This window comes from Eptesicus fuscus, chromosome 18, assembly GCF_027574615.1.
Source record: "Eptesicus fuscus isolate TK198812 chromosome 18, DD_ASM_mEF_20220401, whole genome shotgun sequence".
Lineage (NCBI taxonomy): Eukaryota > Metazoa > Chordata > Mammalia > Chiroptera > Vespertilionidae > Eptesicus > Eptesicus fuscus.
In genome coordinates this window covers 46,228,109-46,251,339 of record NC_072490.1, presented here as the reverse complement: position 1 = coordinate 46,251,339, position 23,231 = coordinate 46,228,109, and the positions used below count along the sequence as shown (strand labels likewise).

At 45.8% G+C, this 23,231-nt stretch overlaps 1 protein-coding gene across 2 annotated transcripts in view; it reads left to right on the top strand.

The window, feature by feature from the left end:
- ACOX2 (acyl-CoA oxidase 2) overlaps positions 1 to 23,231 on the top strand; it is a 37,963-nt gene that overhangs the window by 5,924 nt on the left and 8,808 nt on the right. Inside the window, exons 8-12 of one of the 2 annotated variants that reach the window (XM_054708014.1) lie at positions 6,450 to 6,612; positions 12,758 to 12,894; positions 14,403 to 14,582; positions 16,372 to 16,477; positions 21,122 to 21,339. In XM_054708014.1, the coding sequence (XP_054563989.1) occupies positions 6,450 to 6,612; positions 12,758 to 12,894; positions 14,403 to 14,582; positions 16,372 to 16,477; positions 21,122 to 21,339 (804 nt within the window). Of the gene's footprint in view, positions 1 to 6,449; positions 6,613 to 12,703; positions 12,895 to 14,402; positions 14,583 to 16,371; positions 16,478 to 21,121; positions 21,340 to 23,231 lie in introns of both variants that reach the window. The other variant, XM_054708013.1, reaches the window with a different exon arrangement.

The following is a 23,231-nucleotide window of genomic DNA, read 5'->3' as shown; positions in this document are numbered from 1 at the left end:
TCTGGCAAAGCCCAACGGCCACATCAGACTCCACAGGCTGAAGTGGGTTCTCTCTGGCTGTGAATGTCAACTTCTGACTGGCCTGTCCAAGCTTGGATACGTTTTGTTGTACATGTGTGCTAGGCTGACAACTTCCTCCACTCCATGCACCAAATAGCAAAGGCTGAGTGTGCCCTCTGTTTTAACGTGTACGTGTACCCAAGTGCACAGGCATGCACACACACATGCACACAAACACACACACACAGTTGTCAGATTCAGCAAATAAAAATACAGGTCTACCAGTTAAATTTTAATTTCAGGTAAATCACTTTTTAGAATCAATATGTCCCAAATGGACACTCCCAGGATGTAGCAAGTGCAGCCTGGGCATGTGGTGTCACAGGTTGAGCACAGGAAGAGAGGCTACAGCTGGGCACAGGGCAGAGCCAGGCACAGAGGGCAGAGCCAGGTCTAAGGCAGAGCCAGGCCTAGGGCAGAGCCTGGCACAGAGGGCAGAGCCGGGCACAGAGGGCAGAACCGGGCACAGAGGGCAGAGCTGGGCACAGAGGGCAGAGCCGGGCACAGAGGGCAGAACCGGGCACAGGGCAGAGCCTGGCACAGAGGGCAGAGCCGGGCACAAAGGGCAGAGCCGGGCACAGAGGGCAGAACTGGGCACAGAAGAACTGACTGAATTTGTGGTGCTGAGGGACAGGCCTCACCCTGGCAGTTCTTGTCCCCACCCGGCTAAGTCCTCTGCCCGCTCTGGGTCTGCTTTCCCACTTGTAGAGACTGGACCTTGGAGCAGCCAGTCTGAGTCTGATGGTGTCCCATGCAATGGGCTCAAGGGTCCAGGAGTCCAGTGCAGAATGGACTGCGGGTCGGATGCCCGGCAGGCCTGCGGGCCACCTGTCAGTGATGGGAGCTAGGCTAGCTGCCCCACCTCTTGGTCCCTCACTCCCTCATCTATAAGCGGGCACGACAGGAAGGGTCTTTCAGGGTGGTGCTGAGGATGAAACGCAGTCAGTCGTGTCCGGCCCTTGGCCCTGGGTCCTTTCCTCTGGCAAACCCAAGGCTCCCTCGCCAGCCTGGGCCTCCATGCTGGGCGGAAGGTGTCTGCTCTGGAGAACAGAGGCGCTGGGCAGGGGCTGCCGTGATGTCCTGGCCGGACCCCAGTTGTCTATTTGCAGAATGTCCCGCGGGTGGTTAGAATAGTGCATCCATCCCAGCTGAGGGGCTGTGCCTAGAGAAGAGACTCCAGGTTTCCCCCATCAGCCGTGGGAGGCTTCTCACTGCCACGCCTTTCACTCCGCAAACAGCTGCGGCAGGAACAGCCCACACACTGGCCTCCGTCTCGGGCCCCGAGGACGCAGCACTGGACAAGGCAGGCGCAGTCCCTCCTGGCGACTCCATGGGTCTCAGAGTTAGTGATTCGGTGCATCGCTTTTCCCAGCGCCCAGCAAGTGCAGCTGGGTTGTGAAAGGTCAAGGTTCAAATCATCAGGAGTACAGGGCCACAGCCCTCACCCCAAATCCTTGGGGCCATGTGTGTTAGAATGCAGACCTTCCCAGATGTTAGCAGGATGTGCTGTCGTTTTGTAAACCTCGCCCACAAGGGGCAGCACCCATAACCCATAAGCAAAGGACCGTCTTTCTGCAGTGACATGAGTGGTTATTCATGTTAGGTGGAATTTTAAAAGGGTATTACTAGCCTCGTGTCATTCTGGGTCAAGTTTTATTTACTTATTTTTTTTATTAAGGTATTATATGTGTACATATCTTACCATTGCCCCCCCCCACCCCACTCCCATACATGCCCTCACCCCCCAGAGTTTTGCGTCCATTGGTTATGCTTACATGTATGCATACAAGTCCTTCGGTTGATCTCTTATCTCCCCAACTCTCCCTAACCTTCCCGCTGTAATTTGACAGTCTGTTTGATGCTTTATTATCTCTGTATCTATCTTTTTGTTCAACAGTTTATAATTTTCTTTATTATCCATAAATGAGTGAGATCATGTGGTATTTTTCTTTCATTGACTGGCTTATTTCACTTGGCATAATGTTCTCCAATTCCATCCAGGTTGCTGCAAATGGTAAGAATTCCTTCTTTTTTATGGCAGCATAGTATTCCATTGTATAGATGTACCATAGTTTTCTGATCCAGTCATCTGCTGACGGGCACCTAGGCTGTTTCCAAATCTTAGCTATTGTAAATTGTGCTGCTATGAACATAGGGGTGCATATATTTTTTCTTATTGGTGTTTCCAGTTTCTTAGGATATATTCCTAGGAGTGGGATCACTGGGCCAAATGGGAGTTCCATTTTCAGTTTTTTGAGGAAACTCCATACTGTTCTCCACAGTGGCTGCACCAGTCTGCATTCCCACCAGCAGTGCACGAGGGTTCCTTTTTCTCCGCATCCTCGCCAACACTTGTCGTTTGTTGACTTGTTGATGATAGCCATTCTGACAGGTGTGAGATGGTACCGCATTGTTGTTTTGGTTTGCATCTCTCGGATAATTAGTGACTTTGAGCATGTTTTCATGTGTCTCTTGGCCTTCCTTCTGTCTTCTTTTGAAAAGATTCTATTTAGGACCGTTGCCCATTTTTTTATTGGATCATTTATCTTCCTTTTATTATGTTTTATAAGCTGCCTGTAGATGTTGGAGATTAAACCTTTATCAGTGGTAACATTTGCAAATATGTTCTCCCATACAGTGGGATTTCTTATTGTTTTGTTGATAGTTTCTTTTGCTGTAAAAAAGCTTTTTATTTTGATGTAGTCCCATTTGTTTATTTTCTCTTTAGCTTCCATTGCCCTAGGGGCAGTATCAGTGAAGAAGTTCTTTCGGCATGTGTCTGAGATTTTGCTAGCTGTGGATTCCTCTAGTATTTTTATGGTTTCCCATCTTATGTTTAAGTCCTGTATCCATTTTGAGTTTATTTTTTGTGTGTGGTGTAAGCTGGTGATCTAGTTTCATTTTTTTGCATGTATCTGTCCAATTTTCCCAACACCATTTATTGAAAATACTGTCTTGACTCCATTGTATGTTCATGCCTCCTTTATCAAATATTAATTGAGCATAGTGGTTTGGGTCAATTTCTGGGTTCTCTATTCTATTCCATTGATCTATATGTCTGTTCTTGTGCCAGTACCATGCTGTTTTGAGAACCGTGTCTTTGTAATACAGCTTGAAATCTGGTATTGAGATCCCTCCTACTTTATTCTTCTTTCTTAGGATTGCTGTGGCTATTCGGAGTCTTTTTTTATTCCAGATGAATTTTTGGAGAGTTCTTTCTAGGTCTGTAAAATATGCTGTTCGTATTTTAATGGGGAGTACATTGAATCTATAGATTGCTTTGGGTAGTATGGACATTTTAATGATGTTGATTCTACCAATCCATGAACATGGTATGTTCTTCCATCTGTTTACGTCTTCCTCTATCTCTTTTTTCAGTGTCCTGTAGTTTTCCGCGTATAGGTCTTTTACCTCCTTAGTTAAGTTTATTCCTAGGTATCTTAATTTTTTTTGATGCAATGGTAAATGGGATTGCTTTTTTAGTCTCTCTTTCTGTAAGTTCACTATTGGTGTATAGAAAGGCCATAGATTTCTTGATGTTAATTTTGTATCCTGCTACATTGCCGAATTCATTTATTAAGTCTACTAGTTTTTTGATGAAGTCTTTCGGGTTTTTTATGTACAATATCATGTCATCTGCAAATAAGGACAGCTTTACTTCTTCTTTTCCAATTTGGATGCCTTTTATTTCTTCTTCTTGTCTAATTGCAATGGCTAATACTTCCAGTACTATGTCAAACAGGAGTGGTGAGAGTGGGCATCCCTGTCTTGTTCCTGTTCTTAGGGGAAATGGTTTTAGTTTTTGCCCATTGAGTATGATGTTTGCTGTGGGTTTATCATATGTAGCTTTTATTATGTTTAGGTATGATCCTTCTATTCCCACCTTGTTGAGAGTTTTTATCAAGAAAGGGTGTTGGATTTTGTCAAATGCTTTTTCTGCATCAATTGATATGAACTATGTGATTTTTATCTCTGTTTGTTTATGTGATGTATCACGTTTATTGATTTGCGGATATTGTACCATCCTTGCATTCCCAGTATAAATCCCACTTGGTCATGGTGTGTGATCTTTCTGATGTACTGCTGGAGCCGATTTGCTAGAATTTTGTTGAGGATTTTGGCATCTATGTTCATGAGGGATATTGGCCTGTAATTCTCTTTCATTGTGTTGTCTTTATCTTGTTTTGGTATTAGGGTGATGCTGGCTTCATAGAAGGAGCTTGGAAGTGTTCCTTCCTCTTGAATTTTTTGGAATAGTCTGAGGAGGATAGGTTTCAGATCTTCCTTGAATGTTTGGTAAAACTCTCCTGTGAAGCCGTCTGGCCCCAGGCTTTTGTTTGCCGGAAGTTTTTTGATGACTGCTTCAATTTCTTCCATAGTTATTGGCCTATTGAGCTGTTTAGATTCTCCCTGATTGAGTTTTGGAAGGTTATATTTTTCTAGGAATATGTTCATTTCCTCCAGGTTGTCCAGTTTGTTGGAATAGAGTTGTTCGTAGTATTTTGAAACAATCCTTTGTATTTCGGTGGGGTCTGTTGTTATTTCACCTCTTTCATTTCTGATTTTATTTGGGTTCTCTCTCTTTGCTTCTTGGTGAGCCTGGCTAGAGGTTCATCAATCTTGTTTATCCTTACAAAGAACCAGCTCTTGGTTTTGTTGATCTTTTGTATTGTTTCTTTGGTCTCTATGTCGTTTATCTCCGCTCTGATCTTTATTATTTCTTTCCTTCTGCTTACACTGGGCTTTTCTTGTTGCTCTCTTTCTAACTCTTTGAGTTGTAGGGTTAGGTAATTTATTACCATTGTTTCTTGTTTTTTTTAGGTAGGCTTGTAGAGTTATGAACTTCCCTCTCAAGACTGCTTTTGCTGTGTCCCATAGATTTTGGATTGTTGTGTTTTCATTGTCATTTGTTGCCATGATGTTTTTTATTTCTTCCTTGATCTCTCTGGTAACCCAGTCATTGTTTAATAGCATGCTGTTTAGTCTCCATGTGTTTGATTTCTTTGGATTGTTTTTATTGTAGTTGATTTCCAGTTTTATGCCATTGTGATCTGAGAAGATGCTTGATATGATTTCTATCTTCTTGAATTTGAAGAGACTTTGCCTATGTCCCAACATATGGTCTGTCTTTGAAAATGACCCATGTGCACTTGAGAAGAATGTATGTTCTGTGGCTTTGGGATGAAATGTTCTGAAGATGTCAATTAATTCCATCTGGTCTAGTGAGTCATTTAGGATTGATGTTTCTTTGCTGATTTTTTGTTTAGATGATTTGTCCAGTGGTGATAGTGGGGTATTAAAGTCTCCTACTATGATTGTATTGCTGTCAATCTTTCCCTTGATATCCTCCAAGAGATTTTTTATGTATTTGGGTGCTCCTGTATTGGGTGTGTATATGTTTACCAGAGTTATTTCTTCTTGTTGGATTGCTCCCTTTAGCATTATGAAGTGGCCTTCATTATTTCTTGTTATGTCCTTCACTTTGAGATCTAATTTGTCAGATATAAGTATTGCTACCCCAGCTTTTTTTTCATTTTCATTCGCCTGGAAAACCTTTTTCCATCCCTTCACCCTCAGTCTGTGTCCGTCTTTTTTTCTGAGGTGGGTTTCTTGAAGACAGCAGATATATGGGTCTTGTTTTCTTATCCACTCTGTTACCCTATGTCTTTTGATTGGGGCATTTAATCCATTTACATTTAAAGTTATTATTGATAGGTACTTATTTGTGGCCATTTTTATTCTATACCCCTGTGTTCCTTCTTCGCTTCCTATTTCTTTTTTTTTTCTTTTTTTTACAGCAGACCCTTTAGCATTTCTTGCATTGATGGTTTAGTGGTGATAAATTCCCTTAGTTCTTTTTGTCTGTGAAGCTCCTGATTTCACCTTCAAGTTTGATTGATAGCCTTGCTGGGTACAGTATTTTTGGATTGAGACCCTTCCTTTGCATGACTTTGTATATTTCATTCCATTCCCTTCTGGCCTGATGAGTTTCTGTTGAGAAATCAGTTGCTAGTCTGATGGGGGTTCCTTTGTATGTAACTTTCTGTCTCTCTCTGGCCGCTTTTTGGATTCTTACTTTGTCGTTGGTGTTTGCCAATTTAATTATAATGCGCCTTGGCGTCGGTCTTCTGGGATTCATTTTGCTTGGGACTCTGTGAGCTTCTTGGATTTGTGTGGGATTTTTCTTCCCTATATCAGGTAAGCTTTCTGTCATTACTTCTTCAAACAGGTTTTCTATCCCTTGCTCAGTTTCCTTTTCTTCTGGAACCCGGGTCAAGTTTTATAGTGAGATATAAAACGCCCTTTTTAAGGCTTTGTGGCAGTGGGGCTATGGGAAGGTGAATGTAACTCGTACAGTCTTCTAACCCTCCCACGTTTCTTGCCCCCAGCGACCCGGAGGCCAAAGTCCTGGACTACCAGACGCAGCAGCACAAGCTCTTTCCCCAGCTGGCCACGGCCTACGCATTCCACTTCCTGGGGACCAGCCTCCAGGAATTCTTCCAAGAGTCCTACAGCGCCATTCTGGACAGAGACTTCAGCCTGCTGCCTGAGGTACCTGCTGTCGGCTGGTGGGCAGAGCCAGGAGGGGCTGAAACGTCTCCGCCCGCCCTCCCTCCCCGGGGCCCTTCCACTTGCTCCTTCCCCAGCCTTCCAGCATCCCATCGCACCCAGGGGGAACTGCATCCCGACAAGGAAATCCACCCCAGATTGCCCCCCAAAAGCCCAAAGAATGTTAGAGGCAATAATCACACCTAGTATACAGAACACATGTGCACAATCCCTGATGCACATTTAAATCCCAAAGGCTCTGAAAAGCAAGAGTGTTGACAGCTCATTTGGTGGCACAGTTTGACCCGAACTGGTGGATTTACCCCTTGAGTGTGATACGCTTTTCAGCAGAAACATTAATGTGTGTGGTCATTAAGGCTGCCCAGACTCCTCGTGTGGGTGTTATATATAATCAACCTTAAATGGCTGCTTTACCTTTCTAAAATTCAAAATATTGTTCTGATTCTAAGACATCTGGCCCCCAGGGTGTTGGATAAAGGGCTGTGGACTCGCATGTACTGAGCTCAGCCTGTGCTGGCCTGTGCTTTATGAGCATTTATAAGCATCATTGACCCTTACCTGCCCAGCAGGCACCGTTCACGCCCCGTTTACAGGTGAGGAAAGTGATATGCAGGAAGATTACGGGACACAAACTTCCTCCCAAGGACTTGAAAGTCTATAGATGGTTAGGAGTTTTTTGTTTGTTTTTTGTTTTGTTTTGTTTTTTATTGTCTAAAGTTTTACATATGTCTCCTTTTCCCCCAATTGACTCCCTACACCCACCCAGCCATTCCCACTCTGGGCAAGCCCCCACCGCCCCAGTGTCTGTGTCCATTGGTTATGCTAATATGCATGCATACAAGTCCTTTGGTTGTTCTCTAACCATCCCCCTCCACTGCCACTTGTCTCTGGATCTATTCTTGTTCTTCAAATTATGTTGATCATTATATCCCACATATGAGTGAGATCATGTGATATTTATCTTTCTCCAACTGGCTTATTTTGCTTAGCATAATGCTCTCCAGTTCCATCCATGCTGTTGCAAATGGTAAAAGTTCCTTCTTTTTTATAGCGGCGTAGTATTCCATTGTGTAGATGTACCACAGTTTTTTAATCCACTCATCTGCTGATGGGCACTTAGGCTGTTTCCAAATCTTAGCTATGGTGAATTGTGCTGCTATGAACATAGGGGTGCATATATCCTTTCTGATTGGTGTTTCTGATTTCTTGGGATATAGTCCTAGAAGTGGTATTACTGGGTCAAATGGGAGTTTCATTTTTAACTTTTTGAGGAAACTCCATACTGTCTTCCACAGTGGCTGCATTCCCACCAGCAGTGCAGGAGGGTTCCTTTTTCTCCTCATCCTCGCCAGCACTTGTCGTTTGTTGATTTGTTGATGATAGCCATTCTGACAGGTGTGAGATGGTGTTTCGTTGTTTTGATTTGCATCTCTCGGATGATTAGTAACTTTGAGCATGTTTTCGTATGTCTCTCGGCCTTCTGTATGTCCTCTTTCGAAAAGGGTCTATTTAGATCCTTTGCCCATTTTTGATTGGATCTTTTATCTTCCTTTTGTTAAGTTGTACGAGTTCTCTGTAAATTTTGGAGATTAAACCCTTATCGAAAATATCGTTGGCAAATATGTTCTCCCATACAGTGGGCTTTCTTGTTGTTTTGTTGATGGTTTCTTTTGCTGTGCAGAAGCTTTTTGTTTTGATGTAGTCCCATTTGTTTATTTTCTCCTTAGTCTCCATTGCCCTAAGAGCTGTGTCTGTAAAGATATTGCTACAACATATGTCTGCTATTTTACTGCCTATGGAGTCTTGTAGGATTTTTATGGTTTCCCGTCTTAGATTTAAGTCCTTTAGCCATTTTGAGTTTGTTTTTTGTGGATGGTGTAAGTTGGTGATCTAGTTTCATTTTTTTTTTGCATGTATCTGACCAAATTTCCCAGCACCATTTAATGAAGAGACTGTCTTGACTCCATTGTATGCTCTTGCCTACTTTGTCAAATATTAATTAAGCATAATGGCTTGGGTCGATTTCTGGGTTCTCTGTTCTGTTCCATTGGTCTATATGTCTGTCCTTGTGCCAGTACCAGGCAGTTTTGAAAACTGTGGTAATACAGCTTGGTAATATAGCTTTATATCTGGTATTGTGATCCCTCTTTCTCAGGATTGCTGTGGCTAGTTGGGGTCTTTTTTTATTCCAGATGAATTTTTGTAGAATTTGTTCCAGATCTTTGAAATATGCTGTTGGTATTTTAACGGGGATTGCATTGAATCTGTAATTGCTTTGGTAGTATGGACATTTTAATGATGTTAATTTTAACAATCCACGAGCATGGTATGTTCTTCCATTTGTTTATGTCTTCCTCTATCTCTTTTTTCAATGCCCTGTAGTTTTCTGAGTACAGGTCTTTTATGTCCTTAGTTAACTTTATTCCTAGGTATCTTAATATTTTTGGTGCAATGGTAAATGGGATTTTTGTTGTTGTTGTTGTTTCTCTTTCTGTGAGTTCATTATTGGTGTATAAAAAGGCCATAGATTTCTGGGTGTTAATTTTGTATCCTGCTATATTGCCAAATTCATTTATTAGGTAGTTTTTTTGATGGAGTCTTTGGGGTTTTCTATGTGTAGTATCATGTCATCTGTGAATAAGGACAGTTTTACTTCTTCTTTTCCAATTTGGATACCTTTTATTTCTTCTTCTTGTCTGATCGTTATGGCTAGCACTTCCAGTACTATATCAATCAGGAGTGGTGAAAGTGGGCATCCCTGTCTTGTTCCTGTTCTTAGCAGAAATAAGCTTAGTTTTTGCCCATTGAGTATCATGTTGGCTATTGGTATGTCATATAAGACTTTTATTATGTTGAGGTATGATCCCTCTATTCCCACTTTGCTGAGAGTTTTTATCAAGAAAGGGTGTTGGATTTTGTCAAATGCTTTTTCTGCATCGATTGATATTGTTATGTGATTTTTGTCTCTCAATTTGTTTATATGATATATCACATTTATTGATTTGCGGATATTGTACCATCCTTGCATCCCCAGTATAAATCCCACTTGGTCATGGTGTATAATCTTTAAATGCTGAATCCGATTTGCTAGAATTTTGTTGAGGATTTTGGCATCTATGTTCATGAGGGATATTGGTCTGTAATTCTCTTTCATTGTGTTGTCTTTATCTGGTTTTGGTATTAGGGTGATGCTGGCTTCATAGAAAGAGCTTGGAAGTGTGCCTTCCTCTTGAATTTTTTGGAATAGTCTGAGGAGGATAGGTTTTAGTTCTTCTTTGAGTGCTTGGTAAAACTCCTGTAAAGCCGTCTGGACCAGGGCTTTTGTTTGCTGGAAGATTTTTTATCGCTGCTTCAATTTCTTCGGTAGTTATCGGCCTATTCAGGTTTTTTTTATTCTTCCTGATTGAGTTTTGGGAGTTTGTATTTTTCTATGAATATGTCCATTTTGTCTAGGTTGTCCATTTTGTTGGAATAGAGTTGTTCATAGTATTTTTTCATAATCATTTGTATTTGTGTGGGATTGGTTGTTACTTCACCTCTTTCATTTCTGATTTTGTTTATTTGGGTCCTCTCTCTTTGCTTCTTGGTGAGTCTGGCTAGAGGTTCATCAATCTTGTTTATCCTTTCAAAGAACCAGCTCTTGATTTTGTTGATATTTTTTTTTTATCTCTATGTCGTTTATTTCTGCTCTGATCTTTATTTCCTTCCTTGTGCTTACACTGGGCTTTTCTTGTTGCTTTCTTTCTAACTCTTTGTGTTGTTGGGTTAGATCAGTGGTCGGCAAACTCAATTAGTCAACAGAGCCAAATATCAACAGTACAACGATTGAAATTTCTTTTAAGAGCCAAAAACCGACTTCTGCGCATGGGCCACGAAGTTTCAATCGCACTGTACGTGCACACCCGCACATGGTATTTTGTGGAAGAGCCACACTCAAGGAGCCAAGAGCCGCATGTGGCTCGCGAGCCGCAGTTTGCTGACCACTGGGTTAGATAATTTATTACCATTTTTTCTTGTTTTTTGAGGTAGGCCTGTAGAGGTATGAACTTCCCTCAAGACTGCTTTCAATGTGTCCCATACATTTTGGATTGTTGTGTTTTCATTATCATTTGTTGCCATGATGCTTTTTTTTCTTCTTTGATCTCTTTGGTAACCCAGTCATTGTTTAATAGCATGCTAGTTAGCCTCCAGGTGTTTGATTTTTTTTTATTGTTTTTATTGTAGTTGATTTTTAATTTTATGCCATTGTGATCTGAGAAGATGCTTGATATGATTTCTATCTTCTTGAATTTGAAGAGACTTTACCTGTGTCCTATATGTGGTCTATCTTTGAAAATGACCCATGTGTACTTGAGAAGAATGTATATTCTGTGGCTTTGTGAAATGTTCTGAAGATGTCAGTCAATTCCATCGGGTCTAGTGAGTCATTTAGGATTGATGTTTCTTTGCTGATTGTTTAGAGGATTTGTCCAGTGGTGTTAGTGGGGTATTAAAGTCCCTTCTATGACTGTATTGCTGTCATTCTCTCCCTTGATATCCTCCAGAAGTTATTTTATGTATTTGGGTGCTCCTATATTGGGTGCATATATGTTTACCAGAGTTATATCTACTTGTTGAATTGCTCCCTTTAGTATTATGAAGTGGCCTTCCTTATCTCTTGTTATGGCCTTCACTTTGAGGTCTAATTTGTCAGATATAAGTATTGCTACCCCAGCTTTTTTTTTTCATTTTCATTCGCCTGAAAAACCTTTTTCCATCCCTTCTCCATCAGTCTGAGTCCTTTGTTCTGAGGTGGGTTTCCTGTAGACAGCAGATATATGGGTCATGTTTTCTTATCCACTCAGCTACCCTATGTCTTTTGATTGGGGCATTTAATCAATTTACATTTAAAGTTATTATTGATAGGTACTTGTCGCTATTTTTATTCTTTATGACTGTGTTCCTTCTTCCCTTCCTATTTCTTTCTTACAGTAGACCCTTTAGCATTTCTTGCATTACTGGTTTGGTGGTAATAAACTCTCTTAATCCTTTTTTGTCTGTGAAGCTCCTGATTTCACCCTCAACTTTGATTGATAGCCTTGCTGGGTACAGTATTCTTGGATTCAGACCCTTGCTTTGCATGACTTTGTATATTTCATTCCATTCCCTTCTGGCCTGATGTGTTTCTGTTGAGAAATCAGTCAATAGTTTGATGGGAGATCCCTTGTAGGTAACTTTCTTTCTTTCTTTCTCTCTCTCTCTCTCTCTCTCTCTCTCTCTCTCTCTCTGGCAGCCTTTACGATTCTTACTTTGTCTTTGGTGTTTGCCAATTTAATTATAATATGTCTTGGTATCGGTCTTTTGGGGTTCATCTTGTTTGGGACTCTGTGAGCTTCTTGAACTTGTGTGAGTTTTTTCTTCCCAATATCAGGGAAGTTTTCTGTCATTACTTCTTCAAACAGGTTTTCTATTCCGTGCTCAGTTTCCTCTCCTTCTGGCACCCCTATTATGAAGATGTTATTTTGTTTCGTGTTGTCCCAAAGTTCCCTTAGGCTCTCCTCCTGTTTTTTAAGGTTTTTTTTCTAGATGCTGCTCTGCTTGGGTAGTTTTTCCTACCTTGTCTTCTAGCTCACTGATGCAGTCCTTCACTTCTTCTAGTTAGGAGTTTTTAAGAACAAAAAACTCAAGCCAGGTCAGTGACTGGCAGCCCATCGGATAACCCAGGACAGTGGATCCTGGTGGACTTCCTTCCTCACAGGCCAGCTGTCCAAGACCTCTGCTTGCCAGCAGAGCCCTAACTCCTGTAAGATGGGAGCCCCCTCCAGGAGGCACCCTCCCATGAGACCCTGGCAACCTGGAAGACTCTGGCCTGGAGGGCTTTCCTTGTTTCTTGCTGTCCTTACTGCAAAGCTGCCTCATTGTGTGCCCGTGGGCGAGTCACATAACTTCTCTGAATCTCAGCCTTCTGGTTCATAGAGTTGCGAGCTGAGGAACAGTTGCTACCTCAGCACGCAGCAGTGCTCGGTGCGTGGGGAGCATGGGTGTTGACTGGAGGGCCCCCCTATACCACCTGACCCCTTTCCTGTTCTTGCAGCTTCACGCCCTGAGCTCAGGTCTAAAGGCCATGGTATCAGACTTCTGCACCCAGGGGGCCGAGCTGTGTCGCAGGGCCTGTGGCGGACACGGCTACTCAAAGCTGAGCGGCCTGCCATCGCTGGTCAGCAGAGTGACAGCCTCCTGCACCTACGAGGGTGAGAACACCGTGCTCTACCTGCAGGTGGCCAGGTAAGGCTGCGGCTGCTCCGGTGGGAGCATCATCGGATGTCCACGCGGGCAGCAGACTTTGGGGAGTGCCGTTTGGGGACTGTCCAGCTCCCACAATATGTCTCCAACCATCCACTCCCCCCAGACTCACCACAGCCCCCAGCCGGACCCTGTCCCCATCACCTGGACCGTAGCATCAGTCTCCTCACTGACGCTTCCGCCCACTGCAGTCCGTCCCCACGGGCCGCCAGAGGCATCTTCTCAAAGCCCAGAGAAGATCGCTTCTTTCCCTCGCGTAACAGTCTTCAGTGGCTCCCGCACTGTGGCCTCCAAGGTCTCCGGCCTGGCCCCCGCCCCCTCCATCCTGCTCTCGCAGCTCCTGCCTCCGCTCACTCTGCCAGCCACACATTTCTGCTTCACCGCGGGCCTTCCCCTAAATCTCTCTGCCCCCAGTTTGTTGTACAGCCGGCTCCCTCTCATCCTCCCGGTCTGAGTCCTCCTGGCCCCTGCATCACCCCCCTTCCCTCCCCTCCCACACTGTCCTGTCTCCTTGAAGCAGTAATCACAGCCGGAAAGTGTCTCTGGGTCTGTGACCGGGAGCTCGTCCCCAGGCTCAGCGCAGGCCCTGCACACGGCAGGCTCCACACGCAAAGGCAGGAAGGGATGGCTGGGCCGGCCCCCTCCCTCTCTGGCCAGGGGGTCCCGGGCCTCCTGGCTGACAAGGCCTTTGCAGGGTCATCTAGTCCCAGGTGACTAAACAGGGCAAGTACTTCTCCGCGCAGGAAGGGCTTACCGGCAAATAGGCTACACAATATTTCTTGGAATTTTTAATATGTAATATTTATTGGGGGTTTTCCCAAATTACCAAGAGTACATCGTGTATTAGAACTCTGGGCCTCACACTGGGCCAGGCACTTTGAGGCGAGTATCGCCATCCCCATCTAGACTCGGATACACTGAGGCCGGGAGGTGACGTACCTGCTAAGGCGTCACCTCGGTCTCATGGAGCTGCAGGGAACCCAGGTGGTCTGAGCCCAGAGCTGTGAGCCCTGGATTATCACAAGGAAGAGGCTAAGAGTCACCTGTAATCTTCCCACTCATGTTAGCATTCTTACATCTATCCTTTATTCAGCTAAGAAAAATGTAATTTCCAGTCGCTGTACAATTCATCACAAATCCCCGAACAGTAAGATCCTAACCATCAGAAAGGATTCTGTTTGCTCAGATATCCAAAGGGTTTATGTTCAGGATCTGTCTGCCCAGCCCCACAGCTCCGGCCCGTTTCACTGTGAAACGGCAGCCTCGGTGCACAGCTCCCTGAAGCCTCCCAGCGGGCTGGCTGGGGGTGGGGGTCGGCAGTGACCATCAGGAAGGACTGGGCAAGAACCTGGGTGGCCCTGGTTCTCCCACAGGGGACATAAGAGTGCGTGTCTCCAGGAGAGAGGGGTGCTGGCCTGTCCCACAGTGCTCCCCACCTCTCACCTGCCTCCATCCCCACCCTCTCACCTGCCTCCATCCCCACCCACTAGGTTTCTGGTGAAGAGCTACCTGCAGGCTCAGGCATCCCCAGGCTCCACGTCGAAGACGTCTCTCCCTCAGTCTGTTGCGTACCTGACTGCACCTGACCTGGCCAAGTGCCCAGCCCGGAGGGCAGCAGACTTCCTTCGCCCAGAGCTCTACACCAGGGCGTGGGCACATGTGGCCGTCAGGTGAGCCAGAGCTGAGAAATCAGCCACCCCACCTGGGGGCAGCTCCTTCCCACAGTAGGGCCTTTAGGATTGGATATGGTTCCAAAAAGCCACCCCTTTCCCCAACCTCCTCAGTCCTCTCAGCTCCTGCCACCATGGGCAGGGAGAAGGGGACGTCCCACCCCTCAGCCACGGACCACCATCCCTTCCCTATCCTGGTAGGGCTGGTAGAAGGCCATCGCCTCTCGGGCCAGTGCAAGGGGACTTTAAAAATCTTTAGCTTCTTTTTTTTTTTTTTTGTATTTGTGAACAAGAATTTAATTTAGAAACTAGTTAGTTAAGTTCCCTTAGCATGAATCAAACAAGCCATCAGTTTTTGGGGGTGTGCTTTACGGGAGGATGCTCCAACACACTGAGCCCCCTGAGCAGGGCAGCATCTTAATTCTTTTTTTTTTTTTAATTTCTTTATTGATTAAGGTGTCACATATTTGTCCTCATCCCCCCATTCCCATCCCCCACCCCTCCCTCTTTAGCTTCTTATTGATTTAAAGTACAGATAACATACCCATATGTAAACACTACAAATGTAACAGTATGTAAATACCAACGAATAAGGCAATATGCTTATGTTCAAAATATCCCACAATCTAAAAATAATTTTCAAAAAGGTGACTATATCAAGGGATAGAATTAGTTTATTTCCAGGATCTAGTAGGCTCCGGGAACAAAGGTAAGACCAAGGGCTCATCCATTCTGTCACTCGACAAATACTGTTACCGTCAGGCACCTACTGGGAATCAGAACTGTCCAAACACCAGGGGCTGGGAACAATGAGACGTCCTGGCCAAGCACAGACACCGTCATGAAAAGATGGAGCGATTTAACTACCTAAAAAGGAAACCTTCTTACCCTTTCCCCCACCAAAAACTACTGGAAACGTATTTTCAGTCTATAAAAGAGGTATCCCAACCTGTGGTCCCGGGGGTGTTAATAGTTATCTCAAGGTCACAGGCACCTTGGGACATTACTTATTCCATAAATATTTAGTTATTAAGTGCCTACAACATGCCAGGCACTGAAGACCTATTGACAAACTAGTCCCATAGGAAGCCCAGGCCTCACAGAGCTATCACTTCAGCTGGGGGAAGTGGGGAGGGCAAAACCAGGGTGCTCAGGGAAATGAAGGTAATTAAATGTCTTTATATTGCTTTTTGCTTGGAATTCAATGTGACATCTGCTTACTTATTCCCTGAAAACGTAAAATAAATATTGCTTAATAACAGTTTGCTTTGCCTACAAATGCTAAGGGTCAGGAGATGAGCAGGGAACAGAAAATAGAAGAATAAAGGTTAAGCAAATGGCAAATGACCGTTTTAGTGGTTTGGAGGACAAGGGTTCGCTTTCTTTTATTTTAAGGTCCCTTAGACAGAACTTGCAGCAGCCAGGTGACTTGCAGGCCTCATTAGCCTTTAGAGAAAAGCCATTCTCCTTGCTCAGCCACAGGGAACCAGCAGAATGGCCTGCAAACACGGGATGAAGCCTGCTTACAGCTCTGAAGTTATGAACAGCTCCATTCCGTGCTAGCTGTGTGACCCTGGACCCGTTAGTTAAGCTCTCCTGGGACTCAGTTTTCCCCACCGTCGACCAGGAATGCCTGCCCTTGGAAGAGTTGAAGAGGTCATGTGTATCGAGCGTTTAGCTTTGTCACACACAGTGGTTAAAACCGGGGCTTATTTCTACCTCTGAGGGGCTGAGCCCCACCCGTCTCCTTCCCACGCAGTCACGCTGAACTTCTTGTCTTTGGCCTCAGGCTCATAAAGGACTCGGCGCATCACCTGCAGACACGGCTGCAATCCGGGGCCGACGAGCACGAGGCGTGGAACCAGACCACCGTCATACACCTCCAGGCGGCCAAGGTGAGCTGTGTCCGCTGAGGCGGAAAGGCTTGCCTGCTGGGAAGGCCTGCGCTCTGGCCCTATTCCCCAGCCCTGCCAGCGGCTGCCCCCATTCCACTCCCAAGACTTCAGGCCCAGGTGTTTTAATTAGAGGACTTAACTCCAGAGCAGTCTTGCTGGCAGCTCTTAGGAAAAACGTAATGAGGCAGTGTTATTGGATTTGCTTCAGGTTGTTCAAATATTTCCTCCCAGATAGAAAAGCAGGTCAAGCCTCCCCGTTAGTCCCGCAGGCAAGCCTTAGAAGTCTGGTTGAATTTCCACTATGTTTTGTGTTGGTGCATAATTCAGTCAGCCAGCAAATATTTGAGCACCCACTGAACAGTGGGCATCAGGCTGGGTCCTGGGGGCTCAGAAGTGTCCGATCGCAGCAGCAATCGGGAAGTGCTGTGATGGGGAGATGCAGGCTGACAGGATCCGGGGCAGGTGCGTCTCTACCACCCCGCAGAGTCCGAAAGGCTTCCCAGGGGCGGTATATAGGCCGAGACTTCAAGGATGAGCTGCAATCAGCCAGGCAGAGGGTAGAGGCTGTGGCTTTGGAGGGGAAGGTTTCCGGGCAGAGGGAACAGCAGGTGCAGGAGGCGGAGGCAAGAAAAGGTGTGGTGATCGGGAGGAATGCAAATTCGCCCCAAGGAGGAGGGGAAGGAAGAAGACTGAAACGAGGAGAGAGAGAAAGCGGGGATGAAGACAGATAGGCAGGGCCTGGGACCTTCTGTGCCATTGTGAGAAGTTTGGGCTGTTCACATTGCAATGGGAAGACTGCAGAGTTTGTATGGAGGGGGAGTGAACTCATCAGTTTCATTCTAGAAGGATCGTTCAGGCTGCAGGGGGAGGGATGGACTGCAGGCTAGAGGCCAGTTAGAAGCAGGTAGTAGCAGTCTGGGTGAGGGCTGAGGGTGGTCCTGACCATGAACCTGGCAGAGGGCATGGAGAGAAGTGGCTAGATGAGAGAGATCGAGGGGATAAAAGAAAATAAAAATGAGCTCCAGCGTAGGCAGGTAGAAAATCAAAGGGGTCATTTCAATCATCAGCCAGCAGGCTCAGAAACGGCAGCCTTAAAACCAGAGCTCTGGAGGAGTTTGCAGGGGCCATCACAGGCAGCTGTCGGGTCGGGCAGGCTGGACGTGAGCGCCACCTGGTGACCGCCACCTCCATCACTGGCAGGTGCGGTATTAACGCTGCCTGCCACCCGGGTTCTGTGATGGGGAGATGTGCTAAATGTCCTATCTACACAGAGGAGGGTGAGCCCAGGCTGTGCTCTCGCCAGCCGACCACAAAAACCACAGCCGTCCATTTCCAAACCTATGTCCTGCCTTCAATGGACCGGCACTGGGTGCCAGGGTTACCTCATTTCATGCACACAACCCCGGGAGGGGGGGCAGCATGATCTCAGTTCCACGGACGTTAGTCCCAGAGGTAGGAAACGGCTAGTTAAGATGCTTCCCTTTCCTTTTCCCCCAGGGACGCAAGCCATGCCCCCAGGGAGCCGCTGTGCATTAGTGAGGGGGGTGAGCCCCAAGCTCTGGGGGGTGCAAGGGTGAGCTCAACCAGCCCAGGGCTTCCTGGGAGGTTTTGCCCAGTCTCCAAAGTCATAATGGACAGGGAAGTCTGCACTTTCTGGGCTCTGGTTTGGGAGGCCATCAAGCTCCCAACAGCGTACCATCTGGAAACCGTGAGTGTGCAGGGAGAGAGGGAGAGCAACAGGAGAGGAGCAGGGAACAGTGGCAGAGGGTGGACACCAAGGAGCAGAGTGTGTGCCCTCACGCAGTCCTCCCTCTCTGGGCTCTCACTCTGTCTGAATAACCAGGGGGCACGTTGGAGCCCTTGAGGCCTGATGGGCTCTGATGCTATCGTTCAGCCCTGCCCAGGAGAGATGTCGTCCCAGGAACCTGGGGCTAATGCTGCCCTCAGTCTCTGGTGGCTTTGGCAACACAGGGCAGCAGGTAAGGCACAGACTAGCCCTAGCCGGTTTGGCTCAGTGGATAGAGCATCGGCCTGCAGACCCAAGGGTCCTGGGCTCAATTCCGGTCAAGGGCATGTACCTCAGTTGCAGGCTTCTCCCTGGTCCGGCCCCTGGTCAGGGCTCGTGCAAGAGTAACCAATTGATGTTATTTCTCTCCGATATTTCTCTTTCCCTCTCTCCCCCACACTCTCTCTCTAAAAATCAATGGAAAAATATCCTAGGGTGAGGAGTTAAAAAAAAAAAAAAGCATAGGGAGTGTAGTCAATAATATTGTAATAACTATTCGTGGTGTCCGATGGGTACTAGACTTACTGGGGTGATCACTTCGTAACGTATATACATGTCTGATCACTATGTTGTACACCTGAAACTAATATAATGTTGTATGTCAGCTGTAATTGGAAAACAAATTAACTTTACTGTATATAATGAGTACAGACTCCTAACACGTTAAGCGCCCAGTCAGTCACCGGTGACTGACACTATACTTTCCGTCCGGAAGACAAAACAGGCTGGGCGCTTAATGTGTTAACTGGGAGGTGAATGCACCGGTTTGGATCTCGTTGCTACCACTTACCAGCCATGTGACCTTGGGCAAGCAACATACCTCTCCCATGCCTCAGTCTCCTCATTTGCATAATGGAGCTGATAACAGTACCTACCTTGGAAGATTATTATGAAGATTAGATGAGTTAATGCATGGAAAATTTAGAGAGGTACCTAGTGTATAGATACCTCCACTCCACTCCCAAATTAGCCAGGAGGCAAGATTTAAATCAACCTACGGCAAAGTTAAGGAAGTTCACCGTGTTCAGAGCACGGTGCCAAGGCAGCTCAGCCTCCCCCGAAGCGTGGAGGCCACCTTCTCTCCCTGGCCCTCCTCCTGCTTCCCCAGGGAGGCTCTCGGGCAGCTCTTCATCACTCCTTCCTCAACCCCGGGCCCCGAGAGCTTCAGGACATGGCACTCGGTTAGAACAGGGAAGCGGGGCCTAGGTGAAAAGGTAAGTGCAGTTTTGCCAAACTGGGTCCAGTTTGAGCAGCAAGGGCTGTGGGACCCGGCAGCCCGAGCCTCTTCCACATCCAAATGTTGCCAACCCAGCAAGGCTGAGAGCACGGGTCCAGGTGGTAAACCGGTGTCATTAGCACCCCTGTGAGGCCTCTCTGGGAAAGGCAGATGCTTTCCACGTGAAAAACCTGCTCTGATCTCTGGCCTGTTGAAGACTTTAGTGGCTGCCTGACCCCCACAGAATTAAATCCCCACCTGTCATTCACAGCCCTTTATCACCCGAGGGCCTCTCATTGCACTCCACTCCAGTGCTCAGTCGGGTTAAATTGCTGCCTCCTGAAAGGATGGCCCATTCCTTTTCCCCCCCCCCCGCGAGTAAACACCTTTGAACCCTCAAGCCACTCTAAGCCTGCTACTAAAAGTCACTCCAGGTAATCCGTATGCAAATAAACATATGAGACCTGTTTTACTTATTTAAATATGTTTTTATTGACTTCAGAGGGAGGGAGAGATAAAAACATTGAGAGAGAAACATAGGATTGGCTGCCTCCTGCACGCCCCCTTCTGGGGGATCGAGCCCACAACCCAGGCATGTGCCCGGACTGGAATCGAACCCATTGGCATGAGACCGACGCTCAACCGAGCCACATGGGCCGGGCGTGCTCTCCTTTCTGCTCCTTCCCCATGGACTCGTACATCCTACCAGGTAAAATCCGTTGTGCATTTGTCTTGGGGAGAGCAGGGCAGGGACACCAACCAGTGGGAAAGGATTTCAGGGAAAGCAGAGTCCGGAGAGGCTCCTGCCGGGCCAGGCACTAATGCTTTAGCTGCTGGGCTGTGGAGAGGGGGGTGCCCGAGAAGGAGCCTGGCTGGCAGAGGGGGCTCTCACCTGGTTGAGGTCAGTGGTCACTTACCAACTGGTTATTTTAACTACTAACAGAGCCAGACTGCTGCCTAAGGGCTCAATCAGCGGTCGCCAACCTTTCGGGCCTCACGGACCACCAGTTGGCGGCCGCTGGGCTAAATTACAGCGCTGCTTACCTCAAGGAGTTGCTCTCTAGCTGGGATAAATCTCATGTGCATACCGAACCCCTCCTTTCTCACCCACGGCACACATCTCCCACTGCCTTGAACGTGCAGACAATAAATACTGTTTTCTTGAGACAAGTGGTGTCCTCCACTGTCCCCAGGCCAGCCTCCGATTCTCCTGTACTTTCTACTTTCAAACCTACTTGAAATTGCCCCAAGCAACCAGGCTGGTGAGTCGACCTGTGAACCAGGAGATCACGGTTTGATTCCCGTCAGGGCACATGCCTGGGTCCCCAGTGTGGGGCATGCAAGAGGCAGCCAATCCATGATTCTCTCTCTCCCTTCTTCTCTGAAATCAATAAAAATATATTTGAAAAAAGAAATTGCCCCAAGCAAAATGAGAAAACTAAGGGCCAAGTTCCCGAGCCCACCAGCCCCCAACATACGCAGGTCCCCCACACACTATCAGAAGGGCTCAGTGAGACCCACAGCGAGCCCGGAGAAAGGCATCTGCGTGTCAGGCTGCTGGGACACACGCTGCAGCAGGCTCATTTCCAGGAGGGCCTCTGGAGCCAGAAACAGGGGCTAATGCACCTTTGTGTCTTTGCAGGCGCACTGCTACTACGTCACTGTGAAGAGCTTTGCAGAAGCTCTGCAGAGACTCGACAAGGAACCAGCCATCCAGCAGGCACTCCAGCGCCTCTGTGACCTCTTTGCTTTGCATGGCATCCTGTCTACCGCGGGCGACTTTCTCCATGACGGCTTCCTGTCTGGGGCCCAAGTAGACATGGTGAGAACAGCCTACCTGGACCTGCTCTTCCTCATCCGGTGAGTGGCTGGCCCTCCAACCGTGGTAGTCCTCAGAAAATATCCCTTCGCCCTTTGTTCACGTCACGCTCTAAAACCTTGTTAAACGGGGGTCTGACAAAGCGGCCACAGCCCTAGAGAGGTTTACACCCAAGCATTATCACACCAACAGAAAGCATTATGGATTAATTAAAAACAAAAATGCCTAAGAATCTTTATCTAGCTATCTCAATTGAACTCTTCACCACTATCAAGGAAATGGGAATAGTATCTAAGTAATTTGAGTAAAATGAAGCCTATTACATATGAATAATATGTATTAATGATAATGAGTCCTAGTCATGGCTAATATTTAAGGAGCACTTACGTGTGCCAGGCACTAGGCCAAAAGCTTTTACATACATCACTTCAGTGAAGCCTTACAGCCTTCTGAAGTGGATGCTATTACTCTCCCCACTTTACTGGGGAGGAAATCCAGGCTTAGTGGAGTTAAGTACTTTGCCCAAGGTCACATCATTAGCCAGAGGAGGAGCCAGGTACAGTCTGGGGCCTGTCTGACTCCGGAGTGTGAGCTCTTAACACATTGCACACCAGTAGTTTTATTGCTAGCTTTACCCAGTGGCCAGAAAAGTTTCTATTGAACAAGTACAAAAAACGTTTTACAAAGTATCATACTTTAAAAAGATATTAGCTTGTAAGAACATGTAATAAATAACTTCAAAATGCAATGGGTATTTAATTAAGGCGTGCCTTTAACATTTATGTAAAACACTGTGTAATATGAAAACATGAGAATGCTTGTGACCCGCCCGCAATGTGTTAAGCTGTATGTTAAGGTTAAGGTTGGGCTCTTGTTTATTTCAAATCCTATATCCTTGTCTTTGTTCAATGTGCTTAAGCAAACTCTTACTAAGTTGACTAAACTTATTTTAATCCTTCCTTAGCTTCAAGAGGAAATTTTAAAACCTAGTAATTCATATACGCATTTGCAAAACAGTAACACAAATAGTTTTTAAATGCAACATTAATGCAGTGGAGTTTAGGGTTATGACATACTGATGCCATGATTTAAAACTGTATCAAAACCGCCCTGGCTGGGTAGTTCAGTTGGTTACAGCATTGTCCTGATACACCAAAGTTGTGGGTTTGATCCCTGGTCAGGGTACATAAAAGGAACAACCAATGAATGCATAAATAAGTGAAACAACAAATCGATGGCCCGGCCGGCATAGCTCAGTAGTTGAGTGTCAACCTATGAACCAGGAGGTCATGGTTCAATTCCTGGTCAGGGCGCATGCCCGATCTCCAGTGTGGGGTGTGCAGGAGGCATCCAATCAATGATTCTCTCTCATCATTGATATTTCTATCTCTCCCTTCCTCTTTGAAATCAATAAAAATATATATATTTTTTAAAAATACAAATTAGTCACCATGGTTCATAACATGAAAAATGGGCTAACTTGAGAACATACGATGCCTGTGGTACTGGGGGGGAGATGGGGTTATACACAAGGGTGTGTGACTTATACCCCTAGAACCTCCAAGAGTTAACTTTACATTATCAACAAGACTAAGAGTTTAAAAAAAGATTTTTGAAATTAAAAAAAAAAAATATATAAATATATAAATAATATATATATATATTCATAATGGAGGTTAAAAGAAAAAACTAGACCAAATTATTTTATGTCTAATAATATGCAATATGTTGCATACCATTTATTATACCTCCACATAAGCACCTCACAGATAGTTGGTGATTAGTAAATGTTCAATTAAACCATCAAAAGTATATTTGATATAATTATTCCTCAGGTATTAACTTTTTCCTAATATAATTGGGAATCCAGTGATAGGAACCATTAATAGCATAATTGAGTACTGCATTGTTTAAGCCCAAGTATATCTAACTT